The sequence below is a fragment of the Symphalangus syndactylus genome, chromosome 6 (assembly GCF_028878055.3).
Source record: "Symphalangus syndactylus isolate Jambi chromosome 6, NHGRI_mSymSyn1-v2.1_pri, whole genome shotgun sequence".
NCBI classification, from domain to species: domain Eukaryota; kingdom Metazoa; phylum Chordata; class Mammalia; order Primates; family Hylobatidae; genus Symphalangus; species Symphalangus syndactylus.
The window spans coordinates 38,064,346-38,086,321 of record NC_072428.2 but is presented as its reverse complement, the minus strand read 5'-3'; the positions used below and the strand labels follow the sequence as shown (position 1 = coordinate 38,086,321).

Here is a 21,976-nt window from a genome sequence, read left to right as displayed (position 1 = left end):
CCTGTGGTCCTAGCTACTCAGGAGGCTGAGGCAGGAGAATGGCGTAAACCCAGGAGGCGGAGCTTGCAGTGAGCCGAGATTGCACCACTGCACTCCAGCCTGGGCGACAGAGTGAGACTCAGTCTCAAAAAAAAAAAAAACCAAACAAAAAAAAAAAACAAATTAACAGCTATGAAGAAAATCAACACTGATCTCTCACATACCCTAAAAAGAACATCAATGATAAGCTTACATTTTTGTTTTCCTCAACTGAGGATGATAAATATCACATAAAAAGAGGGGTGACAGTGGTGAAACCCCAGGTTCCAAAGTCAAAAAAGTGAGACAAGTCTAGGACAGAAAAATGTAACACCAGACAATTATGGTCTAATATGGGCTTTGGCTAAGTCAATTTCAACTGTCAGTGAGAAAAATTAAGTTTATTTCTTGTACAGAAGTAATTCCAATTCAGGTTTTAAGTCTGAACCTTCAAACTTGGGAAGCTTGTTTCCAAGTCATCAGCAAGCGCCTTATCAACTTCACGTAGGATTTTAATAAAATCTTCCACCTGTGAGTCAAACAAAAAAAAAATCAAACACAGAAGAGAAAAATGTGCTTTAAGGTACTGATTGCCCTACCTGTGGTTTCTAAATGGTCCAATGGAAAAGAAATGCTGGCAGATCTCCAGATGACAGTAATAGTACTTCCTAAGCAGTCTTCTAAATCATTCTCAAGGAAATGACTATGCTTTCCCATTCCGTTTTACTCTTGAGCTAGTACTTCTCCCCCTGCCTCTTCTTTACAGCCTGTTCCCAAATTCTGTCCTTCATTTTCCTGAAAAAGTTCCTATTTTGAAATCTGATTCTAATGGTAGGAAATGTGATGTCATTTGAAGAACCATAAAAACTTACTGACTATTCCCAAGAATCTGATTTTGGCTTAATATAGATGCTACCTACTTCATAACAGAAAGGAGTACTATAAATTCAGAGCTTATTTTTTTCCTCTTAGAATTGTTACTCCCAATAGTATTATGAATTTTCCAGTAGTCATCTTTTTTTCCCTCAACTTTTATTGTAGACTCAGGGGAGTCTAATTGTCTAAATGTGCAGGTTTGTTACAAAGGCATATTACATGATGCTGAGGTCTGAGGCACAGATGAACCTGTCACCCAGGCAGTGAGCTTAGTACCCAATAGGTAGTTTTTCAGCCCTTGCCCTCCGTCCCTCCCTCCCCTCCTCCCGTAGTCCCCAGTGTCTACTGTTCCCATTTTTATGTCCATAGTATCCAATGGTTTAGCTCCCACTTCTAAGAGAGAACATACAGTATTTGGTTTTCTGTTTCCAGCAGTCATCTATCTGACAAAGGCATTAAGTCATATAAATGGTATATACTATCATTTTTGACAATGACCTCGAAATCAAGTGCTTACTTGGAAACATTTAGTAATCCTACGAAACTTGGCCACCTATACATTTACCCGTACTCACCACAGGGCTATAGAAAGGAAGAAGGTTTTGAAATGCAGAGGAACACTTCTGTTTGCTCAACTGGCCTTCCTTTACTCCCTGAGCCACGGTCTCCTAAAACAACAACAAGATTTAATGTCAAAAAAGGAAAATTTTTCAAGCTTTAACTAGTGAATAAAAACAAATCAGGATATTCAATTTCCTCCTGACTTCATAGGCATTTCAAATGTCCCACCTGAACCCACCAACATCAAGGAGGCTTATGTAACCCAAACATGTTCTCCACTGTCATCTTTATTTTAGTGAAGGGCACCACCATCCACCCTGCTACAGAGACTACAAACTTGGAACACAGAAAGACTTTTCCTTCTCCCCTCCCACTGTCCCCTCCTGGCAAGTGCTCAATTCTATTCTACCAAATCTCTTACACCAATCCCTCCTCTCCATTCAAAATTCCATTGTTTAGGCTGCCATCATTTTTCAGATTATTCTTGAAGATTACCAACCACAAGAGCCTGTTAGTTGATCTCCTGTCCTCCAGCCTCAACTCTCTCTACTCCTTCCTCTCTATTGCTTTTGGAGTAATCTTTCTAAACTGATCGTATCACTTGGTGCTTAAAAGAAAAAAATCTTTAGTAGCTCCTCAGTTTCTTCAAGATGAAGTCTAAATCCCCTAAATATTACATAAGAATTTGCATGACATAGCACTTGTGTATTCTCAGCCTACCTTTCTTTGATGTTCCTACCACTTAAAAGTTAAGAAATATTGATGTCCCTTGCTCCAAAAAACAAAAGCAACAGCAAAGAATGAGAAAAAAATACATGCAATAAATATGGAAAAGATACATTATTACCCAAGAAATTCATACAAATAATCAAAATGGATAAATTATAAAAAAGTAGGAAACAAAATTAATATACGACATCCAAATACTTCAATCTCATTAATTTAAAAATGCAAGTCAAAGTAAGACACAATTTATTACCTGAACTTTGACATAAAAATTATAATACCCAATAATAAGGATCAAGTAAAAACAACATTTTCACATGTAAATAGCATTTTGACAAAATATGGCCATTACGCCTTAGCCATCTTCACATTTATAATGTTGAATCCAGTAATTTAAATTCTGTAAAACCTGCTAAGGTAATAACCCCAAATCTGGAAAATACAAATATGGAAAAGGGAAGCAAGACAACTAATAAAAAAAAAAAATCACCAGAATAAGAGAAACTTTTTGTTTCATTTTGTTTTTTGAGATAGGGTCTCACTCTGTCGCTCAAGTTGGAGTGTAGTGGCACAGTCTGGGCTCACTGCAGCCTTGATCTCCTAGGCTCAAGCAATCCTTCCATCTTTGCCTCCCAAGTAGCTAGGATCACAGGCGTGTGCCACCATGCCCAGCTAATTTTTGTATTTTTTGTAGAGATGAGGTTTTGCCATGTTGTCCAAACTGGTCTCAAACTCCTGGGCTCAAGTGATCCACCTGCCTCAGCTTCCCAAGTGCTGGGATTATGGGCGCCTGGCCAAGAGAAACTTCTTAAGGAATACTCTTTAAAAAATTAAGTGGGTATGAATAAATATATTCTTCACAGCTATATTTATAACATTTTATATTCATAGTACAATATATTCATAACATATTCATAATACATTTCTTTCCAAATATATGGATAAAAAAAATATGGTCAAAGGAAGAATGTTAATAACCATTGAACATATTCAGGGAGAATATTCCTTAAGAGAAGTTTGCAGTAAATTTTGAAAACTGATTATTTGGTAAATTAGGTTTAAACTGGCTCTCAGTAAAAAGTCTTTCATCTAGAATCAAGAAAAATGCTTATAATATGGTGTTAAGGGAAAATAGTAGTCTATAAAAATTGCATATGCTGGGTTAAAGTATATGAAAAATGCATTTATAAAAATACATGCACGCAAACATAGGCATATGTCTGTCACACATAAATATATCAAACCACATCAGCTAGTTGTTTTTAAGATTATAAACTCATGGTGATATTAAGATTTTACTTTATTTTCCCAAATTATATATTACTTTCATATTTTTTAAAAAATAAAGTTTGGAGCGTTAAGCAACCCACACTTTCTTTTGCTTATGACATCATCAATACTTCTTTCCTACCTTTGTTAATGCCTGAAAAATATTAGAAAGAAATTCACATAAAATATCCTTCAAGATTTTCAAGTGGAAATCATCTTGGGTTAAATCAGTCTTTTTAGTTTCTTCTGTGTTAGACTCCGCCGAGTTCTCTGTTTTTTTCTGACACTGTTCCATATTTTGTAAGACCCGAAAGAGGCTGTCAATTAGAGGAAGATCTACTGTATAAACAAATCAAGAAGCATGGAATTGGCCAGTTAAGTTTGGTTTTTCATTCACATGTACTGAATTAGTGCTAGACATTATTATTTTGGGTATTACAGATACAGTGGTAACATCAGCAAGATGTCAGCCTGTAAGAGGCTTACATTTTTATACTTTCAAATAAGTAAATAAAATAGACTATTTCAGGTTTTGGTTAAGTTCTATGAAGGAAATAAAAGAGGAATATAATACAGCAGCCTAGCAGGGCTAGGTCTCTGACAAGGTGACATTGAGTTGAGAACTAAAGCAATGAAGCACCAGCAATCAAAAGAGCCTAGGAGGCCAGGGGTGGTAGCTCACGCTTGTCATCTCAGCATTTTGAGAGGCCAAGATGGGCGGGTAGCTTGAGCCCAGGAGTTCGAGACCAGCCTGAGCAATATGGCGAAACCGTGTCTTTACAAAAAGTACAAAAAAATTAGCTCACAGGATTTTTCTACCACTACCACTGTTACCATCTTGGTCCAAGTTTTAACATTTCTTGCTATGAGTCAATTATCAAGAATCTCTAAAAGCCTCCTAACTCATGTCCCTTTTGCACCCATGACTCCCTACATTTCTCATCAAAACAGCAGCCTATTTAAGTCAGCTCATGTGTATGCAACTTCTGCTTAAAACCCACCATGGTTCCCTACCTCATTCAGAGGAAAAGGCAAAATCAGGCCCTCCATACTCTACCTCTCTGGCTCCATGTGCTACTTTGCTAAATCCACCCCAGCCACATGGGATCTCACTGTTCCTCCTCAAAGATACCAGGCATACTTCTGGTTGAGGGCTTTTACACTTTCTATTCCCTCTGTCTGGAATGTTCTTCTCCCCAAGTATGCACATGACTCCCTCATTCTCTCCCTAAGGACTACTCAATGCCACCTTCTCAATGAGGTAACGTATCTATAAATGAAGATCTTAAAAATATTCAACTTTCCTTTTTTATTAAAAACTCAATAAAACAGAAACAGATTAATATTTCCTTAAATGGTAAGACATATCTGTTTTTGCGGGGGGGAGGTGCAGAGTCTTGCTCTGTTGCCCAGGCTGGAGTACAATGGCGCAATTTCGGCTCACTGCAGCCTCCGCCTCCCAGGTTCAAGCAACTCTCCTGCCTCAGCCTTCTGAGTAGTTGAGATTACAGGCGTGCGCCACCAAGCCTGGCTAATTTTTTTATTTTTAGCAGAGACAAGGTTTCATCATGTTAGCCAGACTGACTTTGAACTCCTGACCTCAGGTAATCTGCCCGCCTCAGCCTCCCAAAGTGCTGGGATTATAGGTGTGAGCCACAGCACCTGGCTGTAAAACATATATCTTATACCCAATAATGCTTAACAATGGAACTCTAGGATTATTCCTAATAAAATCAGGAAGAAGGTAAGGATGTTTTCTACCATCACTATTTTACACCAGAGATTCTAGGCAACCCAGAAAGACAAGAATAAACCAGAGATAGACAAGTGATAAAATATATCTAATTTAAGCCAAAGCACTATCAGATAAAGCCCAAAGATTATTACTGGAACGACTACTAAAAATAGTAAGAATCTGGTAAGGTTACAGGATACAAAGTTAATATACAGAAATCAATAGCCTTCATATATTCCAACAATAATCAGTGGAAGAAAATATGTCATAGACAATAGTAAACCCAAAAGATAAAATATCTAGAAATGAAACTAATAAGAAATATCCAAGATCTATATGAAGAAACCATTACTGAGGGACACAAAAAAAGACCTGAACAAATGAAAGGGCATAACATATTCTATCAAGTTAACACGACGTCAACAAAAATGTCAGAAAGTTTTTGTTTTTGGAACTCAAAGTTAGTGATAAGAATAGTTAAAAACATTCTGAAAACTTAGAAAGAAGAGGAATTTGCCTTATTAGGTATTAAAACATAAAACCTTAATATTTAAAAACACTATGGCTACTAATATATGAATACAGCAATGGAAATGAATAGCATATATAGGTGAATTTTAAAAATAATGATGAAACTTCAAATCAGTGTGGGTAAGCTGGATTATTCACTAAATGATGTTGAGATAACTGGGTAGCCCTCTAGGAAAAAACAGATACCACTAGTACCAAAGTTATCAAAGGGGGAAAAAAAATTAAAGCCACACTTCACCTGTGACACCAGAATAAATTCTAAACGAATCACGATAAATTCTAAACGAATCACGAATTTAATTGTGGTCATAAAAATCGTTCTGTGAAAGAATATGTGTTTACAAAGGAAAATATTCATTTTATATTTCTAAATGAAATGTTGGCTAAAAAGCAGAATTAAATATATGTGCATGTGTGGGATGGTAAGATTACAAACATCATGTTTCCTTGATATTTTTCATAAATTTTTAAGCAGGGTGCGGTGGCTCATGCCTGTAATCCCAGCACTCGGAAGGCAAGGCAGGAGGGTCATTTGAGCCCAGGAGTGACAAGCCTGGGCAAGATTGTGAGACCCTGTCTCTACAAAAAATTTAAAAACTAGCCAGGTGTGGTGTCATGTGCCTGTAGTCCCAGCTACTCAGGAGGCTGAGGTGAGACAATCACCTGAGCCCAGGAATTCAAGGTTGCAGTGAGCAATGATCCTGCCATTGCACTACAGCCTGGGCGACAAAATAAGAGTCTGGCTTTAAAATAAGTAAATAGGCCAGGTGGTGTGGCTCACGCCTGTAATCCCAGCACTTTGGGAGGCCAAGGTGGGTGGATCACCTGAGGTCAGGAGTTCGAGCCCAGCCTGGCCAACATGGTAAAACCCCATTTCTACTGAAAAATTACAAAAATTAGCCGGGCATAGTGGTGTGCACCTGTAATCCCAGCTACTTGGGAGGCTGAGGCACGAGAATCACTTGAACCCAGGAGGCAGAGGTTACAGTGAGCCAAGATTGTACCACTGCACTCCAGCCTGGGCAACAGAGCAAGACTCTTGTTTCCAAAAAATAAAAATAAATAAAAAATAAAATAAGTAAATAAATATGATAATAAAATAAATTTTTGAAGTTTAGCATGTAACATTTTTATAATTAGGGAAACGAAAGCATTTTTTAAAAGGGAGAAATAAATGAAATGAAAAACAGTATGAGCCTGGGAAACTGTACTTGCCTTTTTCTATCTTTAGATAATCTTGCTCAGTCTGTGAGGCATAGATGGCAGACAACACTGAAAAAACAGAGGCTAGCACTGTTTTCTGTTCTTGAAGAATGATGGGTGGATCATCAGACTGGCAGAATTCATGGCAGACCAGGTCAAAAAGTAAATTCCAAATGTCTTTTCCAGTGTCAGGACAATGTACTTAATAAAGAGGACAAATAAAGCAGTACTTTAAAATCAGCAAACAATTAAATGAGTAACTGTAGTGCATCCCGATAAACCACCTTACCAATTGCTTGAATTCCGTCATCCACTGTAGTAAGCAGTTGTAAAATATGCATGTAAACATCAAGCCATTCTGGATTTTCAGAACTAAATAGGAAAAGTAAAAGCACTGAATCAACAACTTTACTGTCCAGGGGATTCCAATCATTCTTCCATTCAATAAATGTTTATTACTCTGCCAGCCACTGTTCAAGGTGCTGAGGATAAACAAGGAAAGGAACGAAGTCTCTGTGCTCGTTAGAGCTTTTATATTCTAATAGGGGAAACAGCAAAAAATAAGCAAATATTATATAATATAATCAACATACACAGGACAAGAAGTAAAAAATTCTTTTTGGCTCTATCTCATAAAAGCAACAATGCAGGAACCTGCTAGTTGATACTTTATCATTTTGGTTTGCTTGAATAATCAGAACAAAAAATGACTGCGATTTTTATAGTATGAACGTAAGGTCCACTGCACCATGCATCAACAATAATGATGTTTTGAAAATGTCTCAGGATTATCCTAGCTCTGTAGCTGAGAATACTAAAACCATGTAAGTCTAATTCTTATGATCAACCGTTTGGATTCTCAAAAATCTAAATAGTTTCGAAACTCAAAATCTTTAGTTCTTCAACCAAACAAGTGAAAAGACAGTGAACAATTAAAACGATGGTTTGGCAAATGTTTATTTAAGTACTTACAAATTTCACGCACTATGTTAGGAGTTGAGAAAACAGATGCATAAGATGTTATCCCTACCTTCATAAAGTTTATACTCTAAAAGGAAAGAAGATTGCAAGTGGGGTAATTACAATAAAGTGGTACTAACGTAGCACTATAGGGCTAGGAACTTCACAAAGCAAGGAGACTTAGTTTGCAGGGTCAGGGAAGGTATCTCAAGAAAAATGATGTTTACATAGAAACATGAAGGGGCAAAGAAGTGTCTGAGGTGGAGGAAACATACTGTGCAAAGGCCTGGAGACAAGAGAGCCTGGTTCAGTTGAAGAAGTGAAGCAAACTTCACATGACTGAAACGCAGAGTACAAGGAATAAGGATAGCGCTTCTGGGTCTATAAGCTGTATTTTATTTTTTTGAGAATTTTTCATTTATTTCATTCTATTTTCCCCTATTTTATTTATTTATATTTTGGATTCAGAAGGTACATGTTGGGGGTTGTTACATGCATGATGCTGAGGTTCGGGAATATGGATGGTCCCATCACACATGCAATGTACGTAGTACCCAAGCTGTGTTTGTTTGTTTTTCTGGACCTTATCCTGAGGAAGGCAACTGAAAAGACTGAAGCATGAGAGTGAGATGAGTGCATACTTTGCAAAAACAGCTTTAAAGTCTAGGCTTGGCAAAAGCAAGCATAGAGGCAGGGAATTCAAGTAAAATAATGTGGCAGTTCTCCAGATGAGAGACAATAATGGCTTGATTGGCATGGATGGAATCCCAGAAGAAGTCAGGAATAAGGGTTGGGAGTTGACTGCAATGGGAAAATACTGGGGCGGGAAAGATTCAGTAATGGCTTCTCCATTTCTTCTAGATTATCCAAATAGGATAATGATTATATCATTTACTGAGATTGAGAATACTGGTGAAGCAGGTTTAGGGAAAGATGATGAATTTAATCCTCACTTGGATAAAGGACACAAAATTAATAGGTTTTGATGTGGCTTACTCAGCACTAAGAATGCACTAAGCAAACCACTAAGCAGATCAATTTAAAAATTAATTTTCTAGTGATTAGCAATAAACAGTTTTAATGACCTGTAAGGCTTAGTAATCACTCTTGGCAAGACATCAGAGTCCCAACATCAGTCACTTATTGAAGACTGGCATATAAACACAAGGAGCAAAAAAAAAACAAATGTAACGTTAATGAAGAAGTTGTTAAATGTTCAATGTAAAATAAAGCACAAGAAAATGTTTTCTCTTTGATTTAAATTACATAAAATATGGTAAGACAGAAACCACAGCTAATGTTGAGTAACAGCCTATAGCTAAATGATAATATAACAGGAACTTTGTAACCACTATACAGGTTGCATCACAAATAGTAGTAGTAATTAACGTAACAAGGAGTGACTATGTACTTTATTCTGTTGTAGGGAATATAAGAAGACTTTTATATCTGAGAATATTTCTAGCAATTGCATTTTCCCAGAACATTTTGCACGAAAGAGCTCACCTACCGTACTTGTTTGGCAGCTTCAAGTATACAGGGCACAAGCCGAAACACTGGCTGCTCTTCAGACTCTTCCTGGGGTTGGTCCAGAGGCTGAGTAGCCCCATTTCTGACCCATTCTAACATTAGTTTCTCATCCAAATCAAAGAGCTTGTCCACAACCTCCCCCACCTTCACCAGCAAGTCAACTGCAGAGAATAAAACAGATATCAAAATGAAAAACAAACTGCTAAAAGCAATAGGGTTAAGCAAAATTCCTAAAGCTATTCTAAGAAAACCAAATCTTGCCAAAGCAGTACTTATGCTAAAGGGTGATTTACTTATCTTGTATGTTTAAATTTGCTTATCTTTCCTCATTTTTAAATGAGGAATTTATCACGGTCCCAGGAGTTTAAGAAATTTTATATCTTCAATCAAAAAACTTTCTCCAAAAAACAAACAAACAAAAAGCTGGACATGGTGGCTTACACCTATACTCCAAACACTTTTGGGAGCCCAAGGCTGGATGACTGCTTGAACACACGAGTTGGAAACCAGCCCGGGCAAGAAAGCGAGACCCCGTCTCTACAAAAAATTTTAAAATGAGCTGAGCATGGCGGTGCATGACTATAGTCCCAGCTATTGGGGAGATTAACAGAAGGATACCTTGAGCCCAGGAGTTTGAGGCTGTAGTGGGCTATGATCACACTACTGCACTCCAACCTGGGTGACAGAGCAAGATTCTGTCTCAAACAAACTTCATTACCTTGCACTCAAGGCTTTTTTAAAAAAGGTGACTTCTAAAAATAGTTACTTGGTTTCCTAAAAATTAAATACAATTTAAAACATTTTTTTTTCTAGAGTACATGATGACTTACCATTTGTTGAACTTGACATAATGAAGCAAATGCTATCATAAATAGCTGGATGTTCCCGGATCCTTTCAACCCAAACACTGGCCACTTCTGCCTGGGAAAGGCAAGTAAGCAACAACCTACATGGTAAACGTGGGTTGAATTTCTACTTTTCAAAAAAAAAAAACAGCAAAGGAAATTTGAAAATAAAAAATTAACTTTTTTTTCTTATCTACTCTTATGAGTAACCTTATAGAATTCATAAAAGGAAAAGCATACCTGCTTGTTTCCAGCAGAGTAGGTGGGTCTGAATCATACAAACAGTGCAATAACATCTGCCTACAAAAACAAAGAAGTTAACCGATATGCCTCACTTCTTGCATTTAAAATATCAGAGTTTTCATTTAATTTTTTGAACATCTTTATTGTGAAATACAGCATATATTCAGAAAAGCTCAAAAGATACAAATCTATAGTTAATAAATAATTATGAAGCAAACACTCGTGTTTCCAAGAAACAGAACAGAGCAGCATCTCTGTAGTCACCATGTGTCCATTCCAAATCACAATTCTCTTTCCCACCTAGAAATGATGACCATTCTGATTTTTCCAGCAATCATTTCCTTACTTTGCTCTATAGTTTTATTATTTTATATATTTTGGTGTTGCTTTATACTGCAGGTAAAAGGATTAAGAGGACATGCTGAATAAATAGACATAATCTGGGAGGTTATTTGGATTCATGAAGACAGTCAAGGAGGGGAGACAACATATGAAATAAATTATATTATACTTATTGAGTCTTCATTTATTTGCTGAAAATTATACATGTAAGATCCACCCATGTTGTTTCTTTAGCTGTTATTCTTTGACAGATTGCTGCAGAGCACTCCATTGTGTGAAAATAACACAATTTATTTTTCCAGACTACTGTTGATGGACATTTGTGTTGATTCCAATTTGGGGCTATTTCAAGCAATCCTCCTATAATATTTGTAAGAGTTATCCTGATGCACATGTGCACAGTTTCTCTTATCATATATGCCCACCATGAGCTGGTCACAGCACATGCATATGTTCCAACGTGACCAGATAATGCCCAACTATTCTAAAGTGGTTCAACAAATTTATATCCCATCAGCAATATAAATTGCACCATACTAATATTAAGATAAGCATTTAATTGAATTTATAACATTTGTTAACATTTCTCATTTTGGATTTTTGATAGAGAACATTAGAGACCAAACATAATCTTAAGTAATTTGCTCCATGGATGACGGTAAATTACTGAGGAATAAATACTCTGAACTAGGATCTTAAAGTCCCTCTACAACTAGGAGTTCTCTCTTTCTGAGAAACCCAGGTACTTGAATCCTGTGATAAAACCCTCACGGCCCCAGCTCTGACAAAAACTGCCTGGAACAGTTTTCTTAACCTATTTTGGGTACAAATTTCTTTGAGATTCTGATTAAAAGCCATGAACCCTTTGCCTAGAAAACTAATACACTCACAAAATTCAGCATATAATTTCGGGGTGTTCTCAGAACACAGTAACCACTTGGGTTTCCTCCATTAAAAAACCTTCTGCCCAGAACTTTACACATGGAGAAGAGAACTAGCCTCGAAGCAGAAATCTGAAAGTCTTTTCATCAGAGGCAACCCTTTATCTTCTAGTTGTTGGCAAGTCTTACCCTCTAAGTCAGAGCTCTCAGGATGACATTATTCAACAAATCTAGTTTCTGTAGACTCCAGCTGAGTCATCAGATTCCCTGCCCCTAAACTGTTTTGGATTCCAGTTGGCTGCCCCATCTCCAAGTTTTGGCCCACTGGTTCTTCCTCTATCTGGCTTACTGCCACCAGCTGACAATTCAGGTTCCTTTGCTACTGAAGAAAACAGGCTTAAATCCTGAATCATTTCAGTACCTCCTGAAGAAGCCCCTAGCTATCATCAACACACAATGAAGTTCCCAGAGAGTGTTCATCAAGACAAAGAAAGGACTGTCTTTCAAATTTGCTACTTTTCCTATGTATTAGAATTTCCTTAAGGATATAAATGAATATATTAAAAAACATAATTACATAGTAAGACTTACCCAAGATTTTTATCACTGCTGATGGACACACATATCTCCTGGAAACAGGCCATATTACCTAAAATTCCCACACAGATTTCCTGCCAAATCAAATTTTACAAGTCACAATGGCTCTGAGATGAAAGGTATAAACAAAAATATCAACTTGAACAAAAACTTTTGCTGAGCCAAGTTTTGGGGCAAGGCGGAGGGGAGGCAGGATAAAGAAATACATATACTGCCTGTACCCTAACCTTGACAAGCTTACAGTATTTGAGAAGGGATGAAAAACACAAGAACAAGAAAGGGCAAAGGCAGGAGCTATGCAATAAGAACTCCTATCGATAAAATGAGTTTTAAATGATTGATAGGACTGAGATATGCAAACAAAAGACAGACGTTCAAATAAGGGGAAAGTATCAGTAAAGGCAGGAAGGGAATCATGTACATGGCGAATACTGTAGACAATAAAGTACTCTGGTTGTGGCACAAAGTGGGTGAACAGCATGAGGTAAATACCGCAGGTATAAAGGACTGAGATTAAGGGCTCTGAATGCCGTGCTGAAGAATTAGACTTAATCTGGGAAGTTATTTGGAATCATGAAGATGCTCAAGGAGGGGAGACAACACACTCAAACAGTATCTTAGAAAGATTATTCTGGTGGCAAAATGCATAATGTATTAGTGTAGACCCTCTTTATCCATGGTTTCAGTTACCCATGGTCAACCTTGGTATAAAAGTACTAAATAGAAAATTCTAGAAATAAACAATTCATGTTTTAAACTGCATGCCTTTCTGAGCAGCACGATGAAACCTTGCACCGTCTCACCCAGGATGTGAATCATTCTTTTGTTCAACATATCCACACTGTATATGCTGCCTGCCCATTAGTTACTTAGTAGCCATCTTGGCTATCAGATCGACCATCGTGGTATCTCACAGGGCTTGTGTTCGTGTCACCCTTATTTTACTTAATAATGACCCCAAAGCACAAGAGTAGTGATGCTGGCAATTTGGATATGCCAAGGAGCTGCCATTAAGTGCTTTCTTTACATGAAAAGGTAAAAGTTCTTGACTTCATAAGAAAAACAAAAATGTATGCTGAGGTTGCTTAGGATTTCTAAGAACAAATCCATCCATGAAACTGTGAAGAAGGAAAAGGAAATTTGTGCATATTATAAATAGGGTTCAGCACCATCTTCGGTTTTAGGATTGGGGGCCTTGGAATGTAACCCCCAAGGATAAGGGGAGACTAGTGTATAGGGAAAAGAAGTTGAAAAGAACTTAAGAATCTATCTCAGTAATAGTTAATTAATATGTAATAACAGTTTATTACCACTCATTATGGCCAGGCATTACTCTAAGCATTTTCCGTGTATAATTTCACATAATAACTTAGGTGATAGGTACTAATAGTATCCCTATTTTTTCAGATGAGGAAACTAAGGCACAGAGAAGTTAACCTACTTGCCTAAGATCTTAAGATCTCCAACTAGAACACGGCAGAGCTCCAGAGCTTGAGCATTTAACCACTATTCCAAACTGCACTTCGATTATCAAGATGCAAGAGGAGGAGGGCCCTCAGGCATGGAAAAGGATGAAGCTGAGGAAGACTCTCAAGGTGAAAGCAAAATAATCCAGTGTGAGGATAAGGGAGAAAGCAGTTGAACTTGACTCCTAGCTTTCAAGTTGCCTCATTTCCCCATCAGTGATATTGGTCCCGTTGACAGGAAAACTAAAAAAGAAAGTGCATAAAAGGCTACAATGAGTTCAGATGGTACAGTGTTTCCAACCTTGCTGGAACATAAGAATCACTCAGGGTGCTTGTTAAAAATACAGATTTCCAAATCTCATCTCAGATCTACTGAATCATAATTTCCAGGGTAGAGCCTGGAAAGCTATTGTTTACCCAGCATATACCAGGTGACTTTTATGATCAGTTAAGTGTGACCATAAATCACTGAGGACATATAGAATTCAGGGTTAGAGAGTACAGCTGACCCTTGAACACAGGTTTGAATGTGTGGGTCCACTTATAGGTGGATTTTTTCTAACCAAAATTGGACTGATAATACAGTGTCCTCAAGATGCAAAACCTGCGTAATATGCAGAGCTGACTTTTCATACACACAGGTTCCACAGAGCTGACTGCAGAATTGAGTATGTGCGGATTTCAGTATGGAGGAATGTCTTGCAACCATCCCCCATGTATACCAACGGACAACTGCATGGATATGCAAGCAGAGAATGCCTGAAGAAAGTTGGAGATGTGACATCAGTTATCAGAAGGGAAGTCGAGGCTTTGCTCCTACAGGCAGAGCTGCAACTTAAAGGTGTAAAGAACACGTAAGTTCACTAGGGAAATGAATATAATGAGAACAAAGGATCAGGGCCTACACCTTAGAAAAAGTCCATATTCAGGACAGTATAAAAAAGGAAGAAAGAAAAAAGCCAATGAAAGGTGACAGACGAGTGACTGAAGAGGTCAGAGACGACAGTGAGGTGACACAGGAGCTATAGAAATGAAGTTTCAATAAAAAGTGGGTGGTCAAATGTTGGGAAAAGATTAAGAGTGAGTAGGGGCAGAAAAAAACCACATACGTTTCCCTTATACACTAAAGAGGGAATAACTGAACTTCCAATCAAAGATCAAGTTTTTCTGTCTTGGCTGTTCACTGGAATCACCTGGGGAACTTTAAAAGCTGCCCAGAGTCTCACACTTGGAGATTCTGCTTTAACTCATCTAGGGTATGGCCTGACCCAAGATTTTCAAAAGTTCCCTAGGGCAAAGCTTCTCAGAGTGTGGCAATGCACCAGAGCACCAGCATCACCTGGGAACATATTAGGAATCCTGGACCTACTGGACTAGAAATTCTGGAGGGAGGCTCAGCAATTAGTGATGCGGGTACATGCTTAAGTTTGAGAGCCCCTGTCCCAGGTGATTCTAACATGCAGCCAAGGCTGAGAATCACTGTGGCAGCAAACGGTGGCCAGCAGATATATACAACAATACGACTAATTACTAAAAGGTGCCATTCCTGACATAAGCTTATTTCTTTATATACTAGTAGTGAGTAAATATATTTAAGACAGAAAAACTCAGTACAAAAGTAGCATAATCGTCAAATCTTATATTAATGTAAGGAACCAAGGAAAAAAAGGTTAATCAGGCCCTAATTCAGAGATAACATTCTGCTTAAATAAGAATTTTAATTCAACATTCAATTTGTAAAAATATACTATGGAATTCTCCATTTTATAATCTGAAAGACAGGAAATACAGTACAGTGGTTATATTGGAGTCAGGCCTAGGCTGAAATCTCAGCTCCATTCTTTCCTAGTTGTGTGACCCTGAACACATATCTTCACCCAAGATTTAGTTTTTTAAAAGTATACCTCATAGCAGTAAGACCAGGTATTCAGTAAATAGCAGTTTTCCATAATTACTGAACAGATATTTACTAATCCACAATATGCATAGCACATGGCAACTTAATTGGCAATAAAGCACAGTACACTGCACAGTATATAAAGGCCTCTCCTTTAGTCTTTATCTATTGTTCTTGGCAGTTTACTAACAACAATGACCACTGAAAGCTTACTTACTTATTTGGGAAGGTGTGAAAGGAAAAGTACCACTGTGAATAACAGATGCAAATACTGAGAGGGGACAGAAGGCACACAAAGGGAGGCATGGAGACAGCGTGAGACAGGGAGTAGAAAGGTCTGGCTAAATCGGAAGGGTTATCTGGCTATCCAGATTTTATGCTGGAAAGATGAGTTAGGTTCAGAGAGTAGAAGTCTTGAGCAGCAGGCTGAGTTTAGAATGGTTTTCAAGCAATGGTGGATTTTGTCAGTAAAAAAGAGAAATCAACTGAAAAATGGGAGGCCCAGGCTCTGTTCCTTGTTCTGATACGTACTAGCAGCATAACAGTGGTTATGCCTAACTCATCTCCACAGCTGGTAAATGAAAGTGCTAATTTCCCTGGTCCGGCCTGAATCTAAAATTCTATGATTCTCATAATTTTAAATTATTAATAATTTAATATTTTAAATTATTACAGGCATGTAGCTCACGCTTATAATCCCAGCACTTTGGAAGGCCAAGGTGGGAGGATCACTTGAGGCCAGGAGTTCAAGACCAGCCTGGGCAACATAAGGAGACCCTTGTCTCCACAAAATAAAAGTAAAAATTAGCTGGGTGTGGTGGCTTACACCTACAGTCCCAGTTACTTGGGAGGCTGAGGTGGGAGGGTCCCTTGGGCCCAGGAGGTCAAGACTGCAGTGAGCCGTGATCACGCCACTGCACTCCAAGCCTTGAAGACATAGTGAGACCCTGTCTCAAAAATAAACTTAAAAAAATTTAAATAGCAAATTACCTAGGACCTGGCAATGTTCAATTAACATCTACAGGCTGATTTGTTGATTTATGGTCAGTAAGAAAATCAAAGTGAGAAAAATAAATGACTATCCAGCACTATTTGTTCTTATTGCTTCAAAGAAGGCTTTAGAAATGTACATACTTACTCTTAATCGAGGACACTTGGACTTGGCCAGTACTCCCATGAATATATCAGGAGCATTAAATTCTTGGAGAAATAAAGCCACATCCTGAAAAGAAAAATGATGATTAGCTTGGATGTTGAATATTCCTCCCTAAACCCCAAAGCTTAGGCAATCATAAAATTCTATATTAAAATTAGAATTTTAGGCCAGGCGCAGTGGCTGACACCTGTAATCCTAGCACTTTGGGAGGCCAAGGCTGGCAGATTGCCTGAGCTCAGGAGTTCAAGACCAGCCTGGGCAACATGGTGAAACCCTGTCTCTACTAAAAATACAAAAAAATTAGCCAGACATGGCGGCATGCGCCTATAGTCCCAGCTACTCAGGAGGCTGAGGCAGGCAAATCGCTAGAACCCAGGAGGCAGAGGTTGCAGTGAGCCGAGATCACGCCACTGCACTCCAGCCTGGGTGACAGAGAGAGACTCTGTCTCCAAAAAAAATAAAAAAATAAAATGAAATTAGAATTTTAGACACAAGAAAAAAAAAACACAGGCTTAGGAACTATGTCAACAGACAAAAGTGATGTTAGAGAGTCTTTATGGTAACTGGTCCCAGACAATGGAACAATTTCATAAACAAATCTAAACTACCTACAATACTCCAGAGGATTATCCCACTCTTTTCTGCCCCAAATCTATTTACCTTAATAATTTTTCTGCCCACTAGGAATTCTCATTAAACACATTCAAACACATTTGGTGATTACCTATCAGGTATTGAGCTAAAAGTGGGGGACAAGGGAAAAAAGCAACACGCTGGGCACAGTGGCTCACACCTGTAATCCTAACACTTTGGGAGGCTGGTTAGAAGGCCGAGGTGGGTGGATTACTTGAGCCCAGCTTGGGGAAACATAGTGAAAACCCATATCCACAAAAAATACAAAAATTAGCCAGGTGTGGTGGCACATGCCTGCGGTCCCAGCTACTTGGGAGGTTGAGGTGGGAGGATCACTTGAGCCCGGGGAGGTCGAGGTTGCAGTGAGCCATGACTTTGCCACTGTACTCCAGCCTGGGCAACACAGCGAGAAAAAAAAGAAAAAAAAAAAAAAGTAAAACTTGGCTGGGCAAGGTGGCTCACGCCTGTAATCCTAACACTTTGGGAGGCCAGGGCAGGCGGATCACTTGAGCCCAGGAGTTCAAGACCAGCCTAGGCAAACACAGTGAAACACCATCTCTACAAAACATACAAAAATTAGCTGGGCATAGTGGTGTACCATCTGTAGTTCCAGCTACTCAGGAGGCTGAGGTGGAAGGACTGCTTGAACCCGTGAGGCAGAGGGCGCAGTGAGCTGAGATCTCGCCACTGCACTCCAGCCTGGGCGAGAGTGAGACTTTGTCTCAAACAAAAACAAAATTCCTTCTTGTCCTCCAAGAGCTTAAAACATGGTAGGGGAAAGAAGTCAAGAACTGCTATAGGGTCCTGTCCAAAACCAGAACTTGTGTTTTCAAAATCATCAACAGAATAAAAATTCTGATCACAATGTAACTGTGGCAGCCTCATAACTTCTTCCTACAGAGTCTGCCACAGTGCCTAAAAGGGCATCACACAGGTGACATGTGAGTGGACATGTGACCCCAAATGGGCCAAATCTCACCTAGGAATGTAAGATACAAAAGCTAAGTCAGTTTGCTTGGGGACTTGCAATGTAAAATATATAAATAAAATTAAGTTTCTGGCTGTCCACTGCTTCAGATTTTCACTAAATTTGAGGTGTATATTTGAGAAGCCTTAACTTAAAATATAAGCTGCATGGCTTATGTAAAAATTAAGGGCCCTGGAACATCTCAAAGAGAGAGGCAATTATTCTGTACAGCAACTGAAACCAGTAACCTGCCAGACAACTGACTGAGACACACTCTACTTACTAAAAGACCATGGTCAGAGAAAATAGTATTTTCAAAGATACACTCTAAACTGAAAGTCATAATGGCAGATTCTCTGCACTGTAAGTGATCAAGCTGTCCTGTGGGCAATTCTTTGTCACATGCAGAAATTTTTAAATTTAATGGTAATTCCTGGAGTAGCACAAGGGTGGCCTAACAATATCAACACCAACAGTAATAAAATTAACATTCATTGAACAAGTATTAAATGCCAGGCACAGTGAAGTGGCTTGCATGCTATCTCATTTAATTCTCAAAACAACTCTATCAACTAGTTATCATTATTAGCCCCATTACACTCATAAGCACTCTGAAGTTTAAAAAGTTTAGCAACCTGCCCAAGATTATACAGTCTCAGTAGAGCAAAGCTAGGATTTGAACCCATATGAGTCTGATTTGAGCCTATGGTCTTGTTTTTTAAAAGAGATGGGGGTCTTGCTATCCTGTCCATATTGGAGCAGTGGCGATTCACAGATTCACTGGCATTATCATAGCTCACTGCAGCCTCCAACTACTGGGCTCAAGTGATCCTCCTGCCTCAGCCTCCCAAATAGCTGGGAATACAGGCAAGTACCCAGCGAGACTATGTTCTTAACCAGCACAACATGCTACCTCTCAGGTATTCGTCTATTCATTCATTACCCCCCAAATATTTTCTGAAAAACCTAACAGGCACTGTTTTAGGTTCTGGGGACACATCAGTGAACAAGCTAAACAAGGGCTCAGTCCCATGGAATTTTCATTCTAAAGAAATGAACAAACAACAAATATAAAACAACTAAACTACACAATTTCTAAATGCTACAAAGAAAATAAGATGTTATGTGCCAGAAACCAAGATAAAGCAGGCTACTTTAGATATGACATTGAAGAAGGTATTTCGGAAGGGGTGTCATTATGCTTTGATGAGAAGGAATTTAAATCCATCAGAGGACACATGTAACAGAGTAAAGCAATTCTGTGGGAACACTGAAACAAGAGAGGTTAATTCTGACTGGAGTGTCTGGGGTGGCATCACAGAGGAGGTGACATTGAAGCCGGACCATAAACAATGAGAAGGATTTTGCCAGCTGGAAGCCATTCTAAGCAGAGCGGCATGAATAGTGCCCATGGACACATGAAAGTGCAGGAAGTATCTGGAGGTCTCTGGTCCTCACACACTGAATTCGTGGTTACAGAACTATAGGAGACAAGGCTGAGATATAAACTCACTAGACTTTGCGCCAGGGACCTCAATGGTCAGTGGAGAGCTCAGTTCTGAGTGGTGCCTCAAGGGCACCTCTTGTAAGGGAGCAAAAGGAGGCCAAAGAACATGACTTTGCCCTGCACCAATAACCTCCTTCAAACAGTAGCGCTGTTTTCTCAATTTTAAAACTGAGATTTTCACCCTAAGAGTTATTTAAAACACAGGTTTTCTTTTTTAAAAAATTTGTTTAACCATAATTTATCAATAGTTGTAGAATAGAAAGTAGATCTGAGCAATACTCTCAACCAACCTGATCTGACATTGAGAATAAGATACTCCACCCAGCAACAGCAGAACACACGTGCTTTTTAAGTGAACATGGAATATTTACCGTGTTCACTTAAAACCATATTCTGGGCTATAAAACAAGTCTCAACACATTTAAAAGGATTCAGTGTTCACCAACCACAGCAACAGAAAGATAACTGAAACATTCCCAAATATTTGAAACTTATTATGAACCAAAGAAAAAGTAAAGAATATTAGACAGTATTCTGAACTTCTGCGGTCATGGTGGCTCACGCCTGTAATCCCAGCACTTTGGGAGGCCGGGGCAGGCGAATCACTTGAGGCCAGGAGTTCAAGACCAGCCTGGCCAACATGGCAAAACCCCATCTCTACAAAAAATACAGAGCGAGACTCTGTCTCAAAAAAAATTGTAAACACAGCATATCAGAAATTGTGGAATACTGGTAAAGCACAAATATTTAGGGAAAATTTTATAGTGCTAGATGTCTATCTTTAAAAAGAAAGGATTTCAAAGTATAAAGTATGTGGACAACTGATTTTTGACAAAGACACAAAAGCAATTAGTGGAGAAAGGATCGTCTTTTCAACAAATGAACTTGAACAACTGAATATCCATAGGCAAAAAAAAAACTTCAATCCATCCTTGCACCATATACTATACAAAAATCAACTCAAAATGGATCACAGACTTATATGTAAAACCTAAAATTATAAAACTTTTAGAAGAAAATGTAAGAAAACACCACAATTAAAAAGCAGGCAAGATTCAAACAGGTACTTCACCAAAAAAGATACACAGAGTACAAATAAACACATGAAAAGATACTCATCATTAGGAATTAAGGAAGTCCAAATTATAATCACAATGAGTTATCACTACATACTTATTAGCATGGCTAAAATTAAGAAGACTGAACATACTAAGTGTTGGTGAGGTTGAGGAGAAACTGGACCTGGAATTATGTCTCATACACGGCTTGTGGTTATGTAAAACGGTAAAAACTGCTTAGGAAAACAATTTGAAAGTTTCTTAAAAAGTTAAGCATACACCTACCATATGATCCAGCCATGCCACTTGATATGGTCTGGCTCTCTGTCTTCCCGTAAATCTGACCTTGAATTGCAATCCCCATAATCCCCATGTATCAAGGGCAAGACTAGGTGGAGGTAAGTGAATCATGGGGGTGGTTTCCCCCACGCTGTTCTCATGATAATGAGTGAGTCTCATGAGATGTGATAGTTTTATAAGCGTCTGGCATTTCCCCTGCTTGCACTTCTCCTTCCTGCCACCGTGTGAAGAAGGTTCCTGTGTCCCCTTCCCCTTCTGCCATGATTGTAAGTCTCCTGAGGCCTCCCCAGCCATACTGAACTGAGAGTCAATTAAACCTCTTTCCTTTATAAATTACCCAGTCTCAGGTATTTCCTTATAGCAGCATGAGAATGGACTAACACACCACTCTAGGTATTCACCCAAGGGAAAAAGAAGTATATGTCCATACACACTTGTATACAAAAGTTCACAACAGCTTTATCTGTAATAAACCTTAAACAACTCCAACATTCATCAACAGGTAAAAAATAAATTGTGTTATATACATATAATGGAAAACCATTCAGCAATAAAAAAAAAAAAAAAGCCACTGATATACACAACATGGATGAATCTCAAAATAATTATGCTGTATAAAAGAGCCAGACCAAAAAAAGAATATGAGCACATTTATATAAAACTCTAGAATACACA

General features: G+C 38.4%; 1 protein-coding gene across 2 annotated transcripts in view; it reads right to left on the bottom strand.

The window, feature by feature from the left end:
- Window positions 1-400: 400 nt before the first annotated feature.
- The window catches only part of SAAL1 (serum amyloid A like 1), a 25,735-nt gene continuing 4,159 nt past the window's right edge, over window positions 401-21,976 (bottom strand). Inside the window, exons 3-12 of one of the 2 annotated variants that reach the window (XM_055282202.2) lie at window positions 16,819-16,902; window positions 12,312-12,391; window positions 10,495-10,554; window positions 10,240-10,355; window positions 9,390-9,570; window positions 7,209-7,291; window positions 6,932-7,120; window positions 3,593-3,789; window positions 1,470-1,562; window positions 401-547 (exon numbers count right to left, since the gene is read on the bottom strand). In XM_055282202.2, the coding sequence (XP_055138177.1) occupies window positions 455-547; window positions 1,470-1,562; window positions 3,593-3,789; window positions 6,932-7,120; window positions 7,209-7,291; window positions 9,390-9,570; window positions 10,240-10,355; window positions 10,495-10,554; window positions 12,312-12,391; window positions 16,819-16,902 (1,176 nt within the window). In that variant the 3' untranslated portion in view covers window positions 401-454. The remainder of the gene's footprint in view (window positions 548-1,469; window positions 1,563-3,592; window positions 3,790-6,931; window positions 7,121-7,208; window positions 7,292-9,389; window positions 9,571-10,239; window positions 10,356-10,494; window positions 10,555-12,311; window positions 12,392-16,818; window positions 16,903-21,976) is intronic. The other variant, XM_055282203.2, reaches the window with a different exon arrangement.